The 14,393-nt window shown below is 39.4% G+C and overlaps 1 protein-coding gene across 2 annotated transcripts in view; it reads right to left on the bottom strand.

The window, feature by feature from the left end:
* EPS8L2 (EPS8 signaling adaptor L2) overlaps positions 1–14,393 on the bottom strand; it is a 123,548-nt gene that overhangs the window by 19,038 nt on the left and 90,117 nt on the right. For both annotated transcript variants that reach the window (XM_060769340.2, XM_060769351.2), the window contains exons 9-13: positions 8,931–9,010; positions 7,497–7,623; positions 5,949–6,037; positions 1,245–1,319; positions 294–442 (exon numbers count right to left, since the gene is read on the bottom strand). In XM_060769340.2, coding sequence (XP_060625323.1) covers positions 294–442; positions 1,245–1,319; positions 5,949–6,037; positions 7,497–7,623; positions 8,931–9,010 — 520 coding nt within the window. The remainder of the gene's footprint in view (positions 1–293; positions 443–1,244; positions 1,320–5,948; positions 6,038–7,496; positions 7,624–8,930; positions 9,011–14,393) is intronic.

Raw genomic sequence — 14,393 nt, 5'->3', positions numbered from 1 at the left:
ATTGTATTGTTTAACTTTTAAATATGTGCTCAGTCTATATGTTTTAATACTATTCATAGTTTAATTTGGTTTCAATGTCCATTTTGGGCATATTGTTGACTTTCTATATGTTTTTCATTGTAATCTTTTTACTGTGTAAGCTGGCCTAATTTCCAGTCTTAGTGAAAAGATGAGATGATGATGGTGAATGCTTGTTATTGCTTCACTGTAAGTGTCCTGTCAAATGGCTTGACATCCCTTGACTAATCTCCAAATTCTTTCTTGGGTTGCTTTCTGGATGTGCTTCAACTTACCGCGACCTTGTCCAGGTCTCTCCAAAGGACTCCCATAGCGCCATCTCCTTCGGGGTTAGATGTCCTTTCAGGAAATCTGCGGTATCTTTAGAGAGAAGTGGGCTGACAACAGACCTTGCAAGGTCAGGACCACCACAGCTATTGACAATCTGCATTAAAACAGGGGAAATTATGTAAAGATAATTTCAAAGTATATTTCAAGATATCTGCCCAAAAGGGATTGTTCATTTAGGATTGTATAAATCAACTCAGTGCCCGCTCACATTCAAACAGAACAAGAAACTAGAATGAGGGAGGGCACTTCTTTGAAACTAATCAAAGGACAACTGGACAAATTAAATATATAAAAATGTATAAGCATAAAGAGAAAAAAAGACTGTGGGTACATCTACACTATAGAATTAATGCAGTTTGGAACCACTTTATCTGTCACGGCTTAATGCTATGGGATCATGAATGATGTAGCTTTACAAGGTCTTTAGCCTTCTCTGCCAAAGAGTGCTGGTGTCTCAACAAACTATAAATCCTAGGATTTCATAACATTGAGCTATGGCAACTAAAATAGAGTTAAACTACATTAATTCTATAGTGTGGATGCACCTCGATTTAATCTTGAAGATTCTGCAGAGGAAGACAATGGTAAAACTAAATTCTGCCAATTAACTGTTGTGATAGGATCACCTTAAGTCAGGAATGACCTGAAGGCACACAAAAACAATAAAGATTCATTTTTTTTCCTCTTCCTCCTTTTGCTACAACAGACTATTAGGCTATTTCTTTGAAAACACATTTAAACACATGATATATATTCAAAGCATGTTTAATTTGTAAGAGATTTATAAATGGAACCTGAATACAAAGTGTATCCATAATCAAGTGACTCTGGCTATTGGAGATTATGGTGTAAGTGCAGGAGGCAGAAGACAGAGAGCATGATTAGGAGGACTGTACCAATTCCAGCGGCCCAAAGAGGAAGTGCACCAATTCCGAAGCACTTGGATTCTGGATATGTTTTCTCAGTTTTGCCTGAAAGTGAAAATGAGATGAGATTTTAATCTTGATCAGGGGTCACAACCAGAATGTTCCCAAAAAAGCAAAAGACTAGAACAACATTGACAAAAATATCAGTGGGGTGTTAACACTGGCATGGGAGTCCAATTACCCTATATACTCATGGATACATTTTTAGGCAATGTGAGTACGGTACTTGACTTTTATATAAAAAAGGAACCATGTCCTTCTCTAGAGTAGAGTGGCAAAAGGTGAAAGCATAATCCATCCCAGGAGAACCTAAAAGAAGTACGGATCCCCTCTACTCTCTCCATCGTAGTGCTGTGTCTAGGATCTTGAATGTCTGGCGGGAAAATGAAGGCACTGGCCTGGTGGGGCTGTTCCCTAGGGGTGGCATTGGTACTTTTGCTTCTCTATGGAATGACTCTCAACTTATCATTGGCTCATCAGAAACCATAGTTTTGCTCCCCAAAACCTTGCTTTGACTTATATATGAAGTTGACCTATACATGAGTCCAGGCATGTAGCCGGGGGGGGGGGGGGGGGGGGGGGCTTGAGGGGCTTCAGCCCCCCCCCCCCCAATTCTCATGGTGGTTCATGAAAAGGCCTTACTGTTGCATTATTTAAACTGTTATATTTATTCATATCATGATCTGATCACCATACTCAATATATCCCATATGCATGGGAGTATTAGGGTAATGATACAAAAGGTTTGCTAGGGTAGACCCTCTTTCACTCAGACTCAGCCCCCCTGAAACTCAGCCCCCCCCCCGAAACCCCCCTGAAAAAAATTCTGCCCCCCCCCCCCCCCGAAACAAAATCCTGGCTACGGGCCTGCATGAGTCTACATGGGTCACTGGGTTCTGATTGTGCATACACAATGCAAACTCTTTTAAATTGTATTACAATCAGCTCTCCACATTCATGAGTTAAGCATGTACATATTTTATGATTCACATATTGTTGTATTTATTTATTTACAGTATTTATATACCACCTTTCTCACCCCTGGGGGGACTCAAAGCTGCTGCATCTGCTGTTGCCCTACACAAAACTGAGAAAAACGTTATCTCTAGTAATTCGTAGGACTTCCAGCATAACTTGGAATGGAATTTCTTTTATAAAATGTAAAATGTTTTCTTGTTCTTGATAGCATATGCTGAGATCTTAGCATATGCTATTTCAACAAACTAATAAAAACTTTAAAAAAGAAATAATATAGTTTTCTCTTGGGAAACCAAAGGCCATTTATTAAGGATTCTTGTAATAATTTTCAAACTACTATTCTCAGTGAGTGGAAACTATCCTAGCCACAAATCTCCAGTCTGCTTTTGATGTAATGAAGGTTATTAAGTTTAGCTTTATTTGATTGTTAATCAGATTTCCATACTTATGGTTTACAATAATAAAAACCACAAAATTAACAACAGAAAAACAACTAAATCAATGATATGGCAAATATTTATATAAAATATTCAGCTGGTTGAAAGCCAACAATAAAAACAACAAATTAAAATTGAAACACCTGTCAAAGTTGCTTGATATGTACAGGAAGTTGCTTGATATGTAAATGAATACAAAGAATTCAGGAGGAGGACATTCCTTATATGTGGGGGCAACTATAAAAGAGCTCCTGATCTCACAACTGTGGGCAACAGAGTGAAGAGAACAGCTAGATAGAAATAGAAATAGATGGGAGGAAGCATTCATCCCTATAAAAATTAAATTAGAGGAATGACCTAACTATAAACCAGAGTCAGTCATTGTCATGTCCATGTGTAGAAGAAGCAAGAGAATCATGAAAAACAAATAGTGAGGACCAACACCAGCACTGCCCTGTTTGTGAGCTTCTGGAGCAGGAGTGTCAATCCCATTTCCATTGCAAGCCTCATCAGCCTGTGGTTGGTTTCAAAGGGCCGTTTGTAATTTTAAGACTGTATAAATGTAACTATGTTGAAAGGCTCGTGGGCCACATAAGATGATGTGACAGGTTGCATTCAGCCTGCGGGCCTTGTGTTTGACACATGTGTTCTAGAGATATTGCTGATCAATATTGGAAAGAGTTGCTGGACTTCATGAAGCTCTGCAAAGGAGAAAGTCTCCTTATGAGAACAAATACTGAATCTAAGGCCTCTTCTATGACCTCTTCTACACTCCAGTATAAAATCCAATTATCTGTTTTGAACCAGTTTATAGGGCAATGTAGACCCATATAATACAGTTCAAAGATGATAATGAGGATTATCTGATTTAATAACCTGGATTATATGGCACTGTAGAAGGGGCCTAAGAAACCCCCAAAAAGGGAAATAGGGAATATTAATAGTTTGTAAAATAATAAAAACAATAAAAGGCTATTCATTTCACCAAGTGACTTCCATTCTAAATATCCATTTGGATTCCAAGTCTGAATTGTTAATCTGTGAAGCAAGAGAACCATGAAGAACAAATAGTGAGGAGCTTTTTAAATCTGTGAAATGGCATTTGTCTTAAATGTAATGACACCCACTGCAAATCACTGGTGCTTCCAAAGCCTCAGATATTTATATCTGGAAATGGCTGCACTGCAAAGGAAGAACAATGACAGGGATTTACAAGGAAGTCAAATGTCCTGCGTTAGCAGCTGACGGGTCGCCGAGATGAATGTGCCTCCTATTTACATTGCTGAGCGCTTGTTGTGATGGCAAACAAAACACCTCTTTGTCAAAACAGAAATGGCAGCAACTCAATGCAGGACCAGATCCTGCCTAGCTTTCCCCAAACTAGTTAACTATTTCTCCTGTGAGTGACATTGTGGCACCATTGAAGGCCGGCAATATGAACAGGCGCCAGGTTGCTTATTGATCCTGGCTCTGACCTTCTCACCCTCTCTGGGAACTGGAATTCCAATAAATGGGGAATATCAAATGTTACTTAGATCACACTAACCAATACTGACAAACAATTATCTCCAAGCAAGCAAGCAAGCAATTGGTGTCCTCAAAATATTATCTCTCTCCTCCCAACAAATAGTGCAATGGGTTGTTGTAGGTTTGTTTGGGCTATATGGCTATGGTCTAGAGGCATTCTCTCCTGACGTTTCGCCTGCATCTATGGCAAGCATCCTCACTACCTCCAAGGATGCTTGCCATAGATGCAGGCGAAACGTCAGGAGAGAATGCCTCTAGACCATGGCCATACAAACCTACAACAACCCAGTGATTCTGGCCATGAAAGCCTTTGACAATAAATAGTGCAATATTTGTAGATGGCGATAATGCTACATTTAGATTTGCAGAGCTAAACATTAAAGACTAAAAGGTTAACCCCATCAGATGGCCAGGAATGGGAAGAGGGTTCATTTAGCTGTGCTCCCCTCTCTTTTCTTTTTCTCAGCCAGTGCTATGAACATGATTGTAGAAAAAGGTTTGGAAAAAGTGTCTGCAGTTTCCCTTTCTGTTATTTTTTAAAAACAACTATTCATCTATAAAAGAAGATAAAAGCATGCAAATTACAACAATGGCAGTAAGGCGCTTCCCAGAGGAACAGCAGCAGTATGTTGCAAATCACACTTATATTTAGTTGTTTGCTTTGTTTTGATTCTGAGGACCCTTCGACACCACACAATTACAGCTCCCTGATTTGGCTTGAGTACTCATGGTTGCATTGCATGGAATCTTGGGATTTGTAGTCTGGTGAAGCACTGGACCTCTCTTAGAGAATTCTAACTACACTGTCTTAAATTGCATACCCCATAATAATAATAATAATAATAATAATAATAATAATAATAATAATAACAACAACATCATCAATAATAATAATAATAATAAACTTTATTTATACCCCGCTACCATCTCCCCAAGGGACTCGGTGCGGCTTACATGAGGCCGAGCCCACAATACAACAATACAAGCAATAACAACAACAATACAAAGCAATTAAAATAAATCTCATGCACAGAGTAACATAGCACAATACACATTTAAAATCTGTGGCTAGGCCAATGTAATTAAATTTTTAAAATAATGCTGGGTATGGACAAGATAAAGGAGGTGGGGCATTAGTGGGAACATACAAGCAGTCCTAAATCAATATAAAGTGCTTTGGAGGACAAAGTGCTAAGGGTTCATTATTCTGGGAAGGCACACTGGAACAACCCCATAATCCCATGGGGAGGAATGACAGCAGTTAAAATGCAATCCTAGCGATATCACTGTGTAGTATCCAAGGGCCCCAGGAGACAAAGTGACCTTTGAATGTAAAAAATGAAACTTATATAAAACATTCTCTCCCTTACTCTTTCCCAATTCCCCCTAATAATAAAATAATAATACTTTATTTATACCCCGGCACCACTTCCCATAGGGACTCGGGATGGCTTACAAAATATCACACAAAGGGGCCAGAGACCTTAGAGCTGCCTAAAACTGGTTCTGAAGGGATTCCTTGACTCCTGACATAGGTTTTTGGAGTTGGGGTAGGATTATAGTAGAGAAGTGAGATTGCACCCAATTCTACTTACAGAAGCAAACCCATCAGGAGAAGCACCCTGCTGAATACCTAAATAATACTACAGAATGATGACATGAAGTACAGAGGTATACCATTGCCTGTATAGTTAAGAAGAATACAAATCATGCAACACAAGTTGCTTCTTACCAACAGATTTAGTGCCAGTTTGGTTTTCTGGAAGCAGTCAATGAATTCAGCTTCGCTTGGGGGTTTTGCTCTTAAAGTCAGAACTCCCTCTTTAGATAAGAAAAACAGAAAGAAAGAAGTTGTTAAGACAGGATTGATTTCTTGAGGGGACCATTAAAAAAATAACGCTTGTTTTAAGAAAGGTAGTAAAATCAGCAAAAGGAAGAGCATTTATTGCATCTTGCAGTTAATAACAAAATTTAATTGATTCATTGTTTGTGTGCATGTGAAGAAAGCTTTCCAATACCCTTTATTTTTAGATGCCAAACCCATTCCCCAGACATCAGTTTAGGAGGTCAGAACCCATTGAATTTTTCTCAGATGTTTGATCTCTCACAGTGTCTCAGATGGTCAATATCTCACTACCATTCCAGTCAATTCTTTCAACACCTTCCAGTCTGATTCAGAAACAGAGCCCCTAGGGGGCTGGATGGCTCTTGCAGCATTCCATGATGCATAGATAACACAAACCTGGAAGAACACAAGAGAGATCCTTCGCTCTCTCTCGGGGCCCTTTCGACTGCAGAATCATAACACTTTAGCTGCTATAGTGGAGCCCTCAGTGGTGACCGAAAGGTTGGCAGTTCAAATCCGGGAAGCGGGGTGAGCTCCCGTCTGTCAGCTCCAGCTTCACATGCGAGGACATGAGAGAAGACTCCCTCAGGATAGTAAAACATCCAGGCATTCCCTAGGCCATGCCTTTGCAGACGATTCTCTCATACCAGAAGTGACTTGCAGTTTCCCAAGTCATTTCTAACAGGAAAAAAGCTGCTATAACCACATCCTATGGGATTTGAAGTTCATAATGCATCCTTACATTATAGCATTTGGTAACCGTTTATTCCTGAGATGCGAATTGAGGTCACACAAATCTGTCATGGGATTCTATTCCTCACCCTCTTTTTCAGATCTAGAATTGTTTTCAGAATCAGGGAACTAAAAACATGATATGCATAACATTTCTTATTGTTATGTGTCTGCAAATTGTCTCTGATTTGTGGTGGCAAGATTTATTCAGAGGAGGTTTCCCATTGGCTTCCACTAAGGTTGAGAGGTTTTAATTTGCCTGCAGCCACCCAGTGCATTCCCTTGGGTGGCTGCAGGCAGACTACATCTTCTGAAGCTGTAGTCCAACACTCAAACCAATACAACATGGTGGCTCCCCAGTAAAACAATTACATATGAAATAAAGAAATAATTTATTTAGGATTTCTCCCTTTGAACTTAACTGAGATCAATTTAAAAATCTCTCCTGGATTAAAAATGGGAGGAGGGGGGAGATAAAAGGCCAAATGAGGGCCAAATTTTAGCTTACTGGTTGCTCACTCCTTTATTTTTTGCAAGATTCTCCAGAGTTAGGAGACATTTAAAATGCTGCTGGCCTATTTTGAACACGACCAAAGGCTAGGATTTAATCCACAGTTCTCAAAGAGTAAATCCCACTGACTGGAATGAGAAATCCTTTCAACAAACATACAGATTCCCCCCGCAAAACTCATGGCTCCCTACCTGCTGGCCCTTTCTTCTTGTTCTTCTTTCCTTTCTTCCTCTGGTTCAGCTGTTTAAATGCCTCGGCTGCTTTTTGAAGCTTGGCAACAAACAGCTCAATATCATCTAGGGTGCAATTTAAGATTTGCTGCAAAAAGAGATATGGGGAGAATACACAAATAATGAAAGTTGTGTAAGTTACTCTCAAAGTCCACCTTGTTTCCCTTTCAATGGCCAAATCAGGTGTGATGTTAATTGTGCTATTTAGTCCTATTTAGTTCCGCATTCTGTTTATACAATGGCCACCCAACTGCCTATAGCAAGCCTACCACCAGGAGGTGATAGTAACTACACTCTCTTTTTCAGTTGTCAAACTGCATTAATTCTACAGTGCAGTTGCACCCTAATTCTGTGGCGGCCCCCCGACTTTGGAACGCCCTCCCAAAAGATCTCAGACAGGCCCCCACTCTAGCCATTTTCAGAAGGAACTTAAAAACTTGGCTGTTCCGTTGTGCCTTCCCAGACTAGGAATCCCCACCCCAAGTCCTAGTAGCACTTTAGCATAACAAATTGTCGCTGCACATCGCACTTTTAACCCTACGTGCCTCCTGCCATTCAGCACTTTTAACCCTTGTACCCCAGTGCGCCGGCCGAACCAGTTTTTAATAATGTCCTGATGTACTGCCATTGTTGTTATTTTGCTTATTGTTTGATTTACTTAGTATTGCGGTGTTATGTTATTTTGCTTATTGTTTGATTTGCCTTGTTGTTGTGATGTTATATTCTCTATTGTATTGTGTTTTGAGGCTTCGGCCTGTGTAAGCCGCATCGAGTCCTCCGGGAGATGCTAGCGGGGTACAAATAAAGTTAATAATAATAATAATAATAATCTATCAATCAAATTGCCATATTAAATTGTCTCTCACAAAATAAATATACTGTCTCTAAAAGAATATTTAAGAGCAACCATACAGCAAAATACAACTAAATCCAAAATATACCTTCTGGTGATACCTTTTACTGCCATTTGGTTGAGCTAATAAAGATATTGCTGTGATATGTACTTTGGATTTTGTTGTATTTTGCCTCTAATAATGGAGTTGGCACATAGCCTGCTGAGTAGCCTACAAACTAGGAGATATTGTCACCCCTCAAACACATAAAGGGACCCAATCCCATTTTAAAGCTATCCAAGTTGGCAGCCATTACTATATTCTTCAGCAGTGAATTCCAAAGTTCAACTTTGTGCTCAGGAAAGTAGTACAAGAATCTTTTCCCATTTCTCTGCTATATGGAAAGCTTGACATGTGAAACAGTTATTAAAATTCATTTTTAATGAAATTGTAAGCTCATTCTCCCATCTTTACACACACACACACACACACACACACACACACACACACACACTATAGATAGATAGATAGATAGATAGATAGATAGACCGTTATCACTAACCGTTTCTTTCTCAATCTTCTGTGCAAAAAGAGCACGGGCCTCTTCTGGATCCTGAGAGCTTGAGCTTCGTCGGTCATATTCTGTCAAATGCACAAAATCAGCTTATTGGTTATCAGTGATAAAGCAGGCATAGACTGTAAATATCTGCTTTTTAAGAAAATGTTGTCAAATCTACTAAATTTTGCTAAAGATATTAATATATGGAGGGTTTATGACAGTTTGCAATGGAAATCAAGGGAAAGGCACTAGGAATAACATTGCTAAGTAAAGATCACAGAGGGATGATGCATCACATGCCAATGGAAGCTTTCTCAATGTGCTCTGTTCTGCTAGGTGCAATAAGGAAACAACACGCATGGAGGCAGTTCTCCTGTTGTGACTTAACAACGCTCCACCTCTTTTATGAAGTTTGGTTTCAGTGTAGCAAGTGTCTCAGTACTCTGAATAATGCAATTGCTCTTCCACTACTACCCAAATATGTGTCTTTCTGGACCCATGAAGCAAAATCAGGTTGTTGCACTCTTAAAAGAAAAGTGTAATAGTGTTAGGACAGAAGGTTCAGATGATATCATATCTGCTGCATCTAAAATCAATCCAGAAGCCTGATATGGACACAAACAATGCCTGCCCCTCTCTTAAACCAAATGCCCTTCAATGTGTTGACTTACAAAATGGGGAAGAAGCTTAGATTGCTTGGGTTTCTGCATGACTGCTGTATAATACAGGCTTATACATAACCCAATGGGCAAGGATTGACGATTATCTGAGGAAGAAGTCTTCTCTACTTACACCAAAATGGCATTGAGTCAACATGTAGCACTTCACATGCTGCCCTATGGTCAGAAGAGGGGAGAGGTACATTGAGCCCAACATAAAGTGGCAGTCCATTATGCAGAAACTAAGCAGGTAGCGTTAACAGAGAGAAAGGAAGAGATGGAGGGGAGAGTAATCTCTTTCATAGTGTGCAAATTCTAGCACTTTGATATCACTTTGTCTTTGCAGCATTCCAAAGAAATCCTGTGATCTGTAGTTTGGTGAGGAACTGGCATTATCTGGCCAAAAAATCTACATATCCCATGAAACTACATAATCCTAGGTTTCCACAGGAAAGGGCCAAGGCAGTTAAATTGGTATCAAAGTGCCATAGGTATGTAGTATAAAAGATAGTGTGTGAATGTACAATTAAAAGGATAAATGTAACCTCTCAAATTGCTGCATGTCAGATTGATGTTATGCTGTGTGTGCAAGAAAAGATCCAGTGAAACAGCAACTTGGCAATTCTCTACGTGCCTCCAACAAAGCTCTATTGACTTTCTATAGGTTTTTAGCCACAAACCATCAGGCCAAGAATAGCCACTGACACCTGGTTATTCACATAATCCTTCCCTTGCATCTTTCTAGCAAATTTTTAGGATTTTGTGCTTTAATTGAGGAAAAGATCAAAATGATGAGGACTATGCAGGGATATGTGAAAATGGAATGAAGGAACAAAACAAATACATAACTATCTGATGGCCTCAGGTTGCTTGGATTTCTGCATGACTGCTGTATAATACAGGCTTATACATAACCCAAAAGGAAGCCTGTAAGAACTTGCACAATCCTCTCCACAATCTTTCCCTGAGAAGGTGAAACAAGCAGTATTTCTATAATAAAGGCACAGATGGACAGGTAACTGGCAAAAATTCAAATGGTAGATAGTTGACTATAGGAGCAGACGTGCATTTCGTTGCATGCATTGTTTCTGGGTAAACATTCTTATTTGCAGTGACAAATTTCAGAAGAAAACTAGTCATTTGTTTTTTGGAACCAAATTTGTGACAAGAAGTAAGAATGCAGACCAAAAGAGGTAGACGGCAGAAAGCAGGAAAGACATTTAATGAATCACAAAGCCTGCCTGCAAGTTATGTAATGGAGAGAGGATCTGCTGGACATAATCCTCTCTCCCCACCCTTTCCTTTTGTGTCATATCGTCATTAGATTAGAAGTCTGAGAACTTGGAGCTGTTGTTGGTTTTACTTGAAAAGTGCCATGTACAGGGATGGCACTATATTAATAAACAAATGATGATGTAATAATGAATATATCTCAAATTATTAGTTACTAGTTTAGATTGGAATTTATTTTTCACCTGTAAGGAAGCTGACAGAGCAAGACATCCTTATCCACACAGAATACTCTTCTATCTCGTCAGTCAAAAACCTTAGCATCACATTTATCAAAGGGATTTATTTCTCCCCACACTCACATTCCTATGCCAAGGAAATCTGCACCCCACCAAGTTCTGCATAAGCTTATACAAGTTGACTGTTCCTTATCTGGAATTCCAAAATAATCCAAAATCCAAAACTGTCCATGTGGGTGGCTGGGATTGTGACATCACTGCTTCCTCTTAGTTCAGTGTATAATATTATCCTTTTCATGTACGAAATTATTAAAATTATTGTCTATTAATACTACCTTCAGGGCATGTATATAAGGTGTACATAAAACGCAAGTTAAATTCATGTTAAAACTTGGGTCCCATCTCCATTATGTATCTTATGCAAATATCGGTATTCCAAAATCCAGGAAAAGGAATTCAAAATTCAAAACACTTCTGGTTTCAAGCACTTAAGATAAGAGATACTCAATCTGTATAAAATAGCAGTCTCAGAGAAGCTACATGCCTTCAGTGTTTGTGCCTTTGCTACTTTTGGGTTACAACTTGTTGCTGGATCACAGGCCCGACCAATGTGTTGTCATTTTAAGCCTACATTTGCAAAAATGACCTTCTCTGTGACTGCCCTCAGTTTTTCAAAGGGAAATGTTGTTTACTTGGCACCAAAACGAAGTGCTGTTTCCAAATGAGTCCTTAAGGAGAAGGCTTTCCCAAAATGGGGCGCTACATCGGGGAGGATTTTCTCCCATGTTTTCCCATAATGTGTGGCTCCTACATTTGGGAGACAGAGGGTCCTGCCAGGAGACTTCAACTCTAACACAGGCAGGGAGGTGCGCTCACTGAAATATGAAGATACCAAGCTATCTAGGGCTTTAAATGTCATTACCAGCACTTTGAGTTCTGACTGGAAACATGTTGTCAGCTAGCACAGAATGATGTTACATAATATCTTTCACACAGAGTTTGGATTGTTTCTGATTTTTTTGTTTGCTTTTCTCAAAGAGAGATAGAAACATGAACAGCTCTGTGTGATGACCCTGCAGGTATTTTCCTTCCTTCTCAAACCACCATGATGATACTTTACCACCCTGATATAATCATTCTTATATAGAATAAAATTGGTTTTTGTCCATTTTCTTAGAATCATAGCATCAAAGAGTTGGAAGAGATCTCGTGGGTCATCTAGTCCAAGAAGCAGGAAAATTGCATTCAAAGCATTTTACTTCTACATACTTGTTTTTCAATTATTCTTGTGGCTGAGTGGGGGATGGGGGGAATAAAAGTTCAGCCTCCTTGCAGGAATACCACCGGGACAGACTAGAAAAATAACTCCTGCTTTGGGATAGAAATAGGAAAGTCCCTTCTTTTCTCTGTCTCATTTCTGAGTGTTTGGCAAGGTATTCAATCCAATACATGTCTGCTCAGAAAGCAGGAATCACTGACATCAGTGGAATTTACTCCCTCCTGCTCTCAGAAGGTATCCCATCTGGCCCTTTTTCAAATTGGAAAGAAAGCTTAGAGAAAACATCTCCCTCTTGAGATACAAAGAGGAGCAAAAAGGGTAGGAGAGTGAGCAAGAACATGTGGCCAGCTTTGTGCCTGGAGGATAAGGGGACTTTTCCAATGAGGGAGACTATCATCAGTACAGGAGGGGCAAAAAAGGAGCAAAGAGATCACAGGATGATAAAACATCCCCTCCCCATGACTACAGTTAGAACGAGGTTAAATTGCTGCTTTTATCTCATAAATGAAAACGAGCTGGTTATGGTGACAGGCCAGGAGAATGGCTACTGATGACTTCAAATGTTTGGGTATATGTAAATTGAGATTCATGCGAGTCAACAAGTTAAATGTAAGAACACCAGCATACTATTTTGGAACCCGCCCCAGGGGTTGCTCTCATGACACACAAAGGTAACATGTTACAGATAACATGTTTTTGTGAGCCACCCTAAGTCCCTTCCGGTAGATGGTGGCGGGGTATAAATAAAGATGATGATTGTGATAATGATGATGATGATGATGATGATGATGATCATCATCATCATCATCATCATCATCGGGGTATAAATAACAGTAGCTTCTGCACTAGGTCCACTTATTATTTAAAAACTTTTATATCCCGATCTTCTCACCTCCATAGAGGGACCTGGACCGGCTTAATGATTATATGGTTACTTCCATATTCTGGACCACTTACACAGGTGGTCCAGAATATGGAAGTAACCATATCACCATCATCATCATCATCATCATCATCATCATCGGGGTATAAATAATGATGATGATGATTATATGGTTACTTCCATATTCTGGACCACCTGTGTAAGTGGACCTAGTGCAGGAGCTACTGTTATGGGACTGGTGAACAGGATGTTTCTTTGGGTTGAGTTCTGGCAATGCTACCAAAGAAAGCATACCATTTTGTTTGTAGTTAGCATTTTGAAAAATCGGGGTGGTTTTATTTCTACAGGAGACACAACCTGAGATATGGATTCAGTGAGCTATCACATGTTATGGGTCTCTACAACATCAATCATAGGGATGGACAATCTCTCCAATTCAGTTTCGAAAGCACTGTATCTCAAGATATCTGATTTCTTTTTGCAGTGAGTCAGAAAGTATTGCCATATTTGCACTCAGTGGCTACATTTGATTCTTTCTTTTCCGAAATCTTGCCAGGGGCTGAGAGTTAATGGCTTATGGACTGGCACTGATCCATGAACCACCACTATGAGTTGCACTGTTCTAAAACTGTAGAAAAAAAATAAAGCACACATTCATTCAATTCCAGTTAAACACCATTGCAAAGTATTTTTGAATGTGTGTTTTTTAAAAAATGTATTCTCCCATGGATGTACATTCATCTGCATGTCTGTATGTGTTTTCCCCTAAATAGACATTATACAAGCACATTTATTTAATTTGGATCTTTTCCTGTGTGGAACTCATGGCAATTAAAAAAAAAACACTTTCCCCATTACATTACAAATTTCTTTCAACAAGAAAACTGCATTGCAAAGTTCAGATTGGGGGGAGGGGTCAAAGGAAAATTGCATTCTGGTTTGCATTAAGTGTGAACTAAATGAGTTCATATTAAAATAGAATCCAGATGACTTCTCTCTAACCTGAATCTAGCACAAGGAAGGCCACTAGGGATTCTTCACGTATTAAGAAGACCCGAATTCCTTTTGGGCGAATGCATTCTTAGCTTTAATTGCCATATGGAAACAGTTGTGCTTGGATTGCGTTTTAAAATTCACAAGTCAATTAAAAAGAATGGGGAATTTCCATTTCTGTAG

This window comes from Anolis sagrei, chromosome 1 (genome assembly GCF_037176765.1).
Source record: "Anolis sagrei isolate rAnoSag1 chromosome 1, rAnoSag1.mat, whole genome shotgun sequence".
Lineage (NCBI taxonomy): Eukaryota > Metazoa > Chordata > Lepidosauria > Squamata > Dactyloidae > Anolis > Anolis sagrei.
The sequence above is the reverse complement of the archived record's forward strand: the minus strand, read 5'-3'. Positions and strand labels throughout refer to the sequence as shown.